The following is a 3,746-nucleotide window of genomic DNA, read 5'->3' on the forward strand; positions in this document are numbered from 1 at the left end:
AGATGAGCTTTCAATAAGAAACCAAATCAAACCAACTGTGTTTGTTTTAAAGTGGACCAAACTAGACTGAAAAGGGATTTTAGGTGGAATTTTCCACCCAAAAAGGTCTAGATGGTCTAATTTGAGGAAAACTCTTCTGCCTGTGAAGTAGAGGATCTTTAGGCCGTCAGTCAGTCCTCATTCGCTCCCTCTGCTGAATAAGGATTAATAAAAAGGTTCAGGAGACACAGAACCAACCTCCTTCCAGACATCAGTCCTCAGACCTGAATGCTACAGAAACATAAATTATATTAAAAAGATCCAGATGACTTTTCATTAGATATCAAACATTCGACCCCTGATGGTTTTAAGCCAGAGGCAGATAAACAAATCGATGTGAACTGAGATCATCGCTGAGTTTTATTAGTTTCTGTCTGAGATGGTGAAAGATGAGCAGAAAAAAATCTCACCTCTGAAACTTTATTGCACAAAGTTGAGCCTCTGTATCTCAGTAAGGCGTCGCTAACTCAGAAAAATAGAGGCAGTAAAGAAAATACATCATCTGAACATTTTTTTCAGTAGTTTCACTTTTTAAATACATTCGGTTCCTCGTCTTACGGTGGAACCACAAGCTTTTATACAAGTAATTACAGCAACGTACCAGAACCGCAGCTTTACCCTAAACCCGGATCAGTTCAGGAGCTGGAAGCAGCGGAGGCTCTTCGGCTGTCAGGAAACCGCAGATTTACAGAGGAAATATACACACATGAACACATCATGTACAGCCCAGGTTCTGATACACATAAATACAGGAGGATCTTAAATACGGCTCTGAATGGCACACGTCGATGCAAGAGTTTATATTAAGGTTATTTCTTCATCATCGTCATCGTCCTTTGACTTAAACATGGATGCGGTTTCTCTGCTGAAACCCTTTGGCTTTGCTCGTCAGCTTCCATCAGTGCATAGTTAGAAGTCAGCATTACGATTGGTCAATGTGCAACTTATGAGATCAGGCAGGGCTGGTGCAGCAGCAGGCGGGGAGGTTTGTGGGTGTTCGCCCAGGAAGGCAACGGAAACAGAGATGTTCAGTAGTGTTATTGGAGAGCGGACGAGTCCTTCTGGTCTCTAGGAAATATAAAATTAAAACCAAGCAACAATCCAGCTCCGTATTCTGATAAATAAAAGGTTAGAAACCAAAAACAACGATAAAAGGCTTCTTTTAGATTGACATTCTGAAGTAGTGTCTACTTGGAAATAAAAAGATATTCAAACTCAACAGAAAGTAACTTAACAACAATAATCCCTCCCGCCTCTGTCTGAATGTAAAGATCAGTGAGTTCCGTGGTCTGCAGGAGGAGAAGCTCCGGCTTCTGCAACTCTGCAGCTTTTAGTGTTTTATCACAGAAACGTTTGAACCTGTGGACCAACCCTGAGGGACTCCACTACCAGGCCCCGGTGAGGCACATCAGGACCAAAACATGGATGGTGAGCAGGTAGGCCAGGAAGAAATATCGAGAGCGAGCGCGACTGGTGAGCAGCCTGGAGAAGTAGAGGCTCCGCCCTCTCAGCCACCGACGGCACGCCACCATACCACCTTTCACCTGAGGGGAGGGGCGTGGGGGGACAAAACCATCCATTAGCACAACATTTAAAAGGACACAAAGAAGACGTTTGCTGTTCTAAGAAACGTTTCTGGCTGGTTCTATGGTTTATATTAGATGTTTAATGTGAGCTATATAGTCAATGCAGGCCAATAACGGCAGTATCTGCAGTCTCTGCCTCCTCATCAGGAGGAGAGGCTCCAGTAAACCTGCTGACTGGATGCATCCGCTGTTTTTTCTTTGATAAAAAACTTAAATTTTTTTATTTTTCTATTATTTTCTTTTTCCTACTTGCTTTCATTCTGTTTTATTTTCCTATATTTTAATCATGTAAAGCACTTTGCATTGTCTTTGTACTGAATTGTGCTATACAAATAAATTTGCCTTGCCTTAACCTGAGCAAAAGGAGCAGCACTTAATCTCTTAGTCCAGAATAAGCCCATAAATCCCGTCCTACAATTAATTCAGGGTATGCTAACATGTGCTAACTTAGCTTTTTATTAGCTGCACTCTAATGTGTGGCAGTCCACACCAGACCAGTGCCAAACTGGAAACAGAAAAGAAACAAGAGGCTGAGGAGCCACCTATGTAGGGCAAGCCCAGTGGTCATATAATACAGCGCTCTGGCAAGTAAATGTGTATTTATTTCCTATTCCTTTTTAATTTTTTATTTCTATATAAGCCAGGATGCCAAAAGAAATCAGTTCAGGCTTCAACAAAACTTTATATCATTTTATGAGGTTAATGTCAAACAACAAATAGTTTATTGCTGTATTATTTTTATACCTGAAAGTTTTGGATTCAAGTCTTCTGTCTGACTTGCAGCCAGTAGGGGGCAATGCTGAGCTCAAACTGGATCAATAACCATAGATTTCCACAAACAGTTGGCTGTGCTCAGCTGCTCAAAAACTAAAACACCCACCAAAATAAATATGGAACACAGAAACATTTTTTTTATTTTAATGTTTGTAGGAATGTTGTGAGAATATTAATCAACAAACAATAGTAAAGTAGTTTTTTTAGCAAATCTTTGCCTAAATTATCAAATGAAGGACTGAAGGATTAACATGATGACTTGTAGACAAATGTTCCTTTAATAGGGTAATGCAGTAAAGCTTCTGGCCTTAAAAATGTCCCTGCATTACTTCTAATTTTATACTTTAAGCAGTTTTTTAAAATGTTACTTTTACATCTTTACTGGCATCTTTACTGGAGTAAAAACTTAAGTTGATTCTCTAACTTCTACAAAAGTGTTTTAAACAGTACCCAATACCTTTGTCACCTCTGATTGTGAATATGATGTTATTAGTCAGAGTCCTGTTGACTCAGATGTCTGCTTGGAATTTATTCAATCAGCAATAAACTACAGAAATGTTCATAACCCATAACTGACAGTTATTTACCTTCCGTGTTATTAGAGGCTGATTTGGGTTGAGGCTGAGAGCTTCCCACTCCTCCTCTGCCTCCATCTCGATGCTGAAGTCCCTCTGATTGTCTCTGGATAGGCCGGATCCAGCACTGCTCCACACAAATAGATCATAAAGCTTATTGCAGCAGGTTTTAAACCCTGGCTCCATGGGAAGTCAGAAGGAGACTCACCTCTTAGCTCTGTCTTCAGCCAGCCGCAGAGCCTCTTCGAGCGTCTCTCTTCTTGCTCGTTCGTCAGCTAAAATCAGCTCCACCTCCAGCAGCCTTCACACACAGACACCATCATCATAATTTAATGGTTTTACAGAATGAAATAAGGAGAAAAAAACACAACCTTATCTCGTCACCTTTCTCTGAGCTGGCTGGCTTCGGCGGCTTCGCGGACCGTGGAGTCGTTGCTCCTCTCCTGTGGAGCTCCAGGAGCCACTTCAGTGTAGGCCGAGCCCTGCTGTATGCAAACACGTGGCTTTAATGAGACATCAGTCAAACAGACACGCCTCTGGTTGCTGCCAGAGCCTTTTAAACATTTTCTCCTCCGAATATGCATTTTCCAATTCTCCCGAGTGGTGCCCAACTTTACACGAGTGAATAAAGTGAATGTGATTGGTCGTTTATAAAGGGGGCGGGATTATTGTGGCGGAAGGTTCGCAAGCAGGGTTGGTTGTGGCTGGTTTGTCGGAAGCATCTTGCTAACCAGTTAGCAACTTAGTGCTAGTAGGTTTCCAATGGGAAATT

The 3,746-nt window shown here is 41.6% G+C and overlaps 1 protein-coding gene across 2 annotated transcripts in view; it reads right to left on the reverse strand.

The window, feature by feature from the left end:
* Nucleotides 1-384: 384 nt before the first annotated feature.
* Nucleotides 385-3,746, reverse strand: part of LOC107097716 (golgin subfamily B member 1-like) — a 48,414-nt gene continuing 45,052 nt past the window's right edge. For both annotated transcript variants that reach the window (XM_015394975.1, XM_015394974.1), the window contains exons 26-29: nt 3,359-3,459; nt 3,183-3,275; nt 2,987-3,101; nt 385-1,583 (exon numbers count right to left, since the gene is read on the reverse strand). In XM_015394975.1, coding sequence (XP_015250461.1) covers nt 1,425-1,583; nt 2,987-3,101; nt 3,183-3,275; nt 3,359-3,459 — 468 coding nt within the window. In that variant the 3' untranslated portion in view covers nt 385-1,424. The remainder of the gene's footprint in view (nt 1,584-2,986; nt 3,102-3,182; nt 3,276-3,358; nt 3,460-3,746) is intronic.

Source organism: Cyprinodon variegatus, unplaced genomic scaffold (genome assembly GCF_000732505.1).
Source record: "Cyprinodon variegatus isolate N-32 unplaced genomic scaffold, C_variegatus-1.0 Scaffold716, whole genome shotgun sequence".
Lineage (NCBI taxonomy): Eukaryota > Metazoa > Chordata > Actinopteri > Cyprinodontiformes > Cyprinodontidae > Cyprinodon > Cyprinodon variegatus.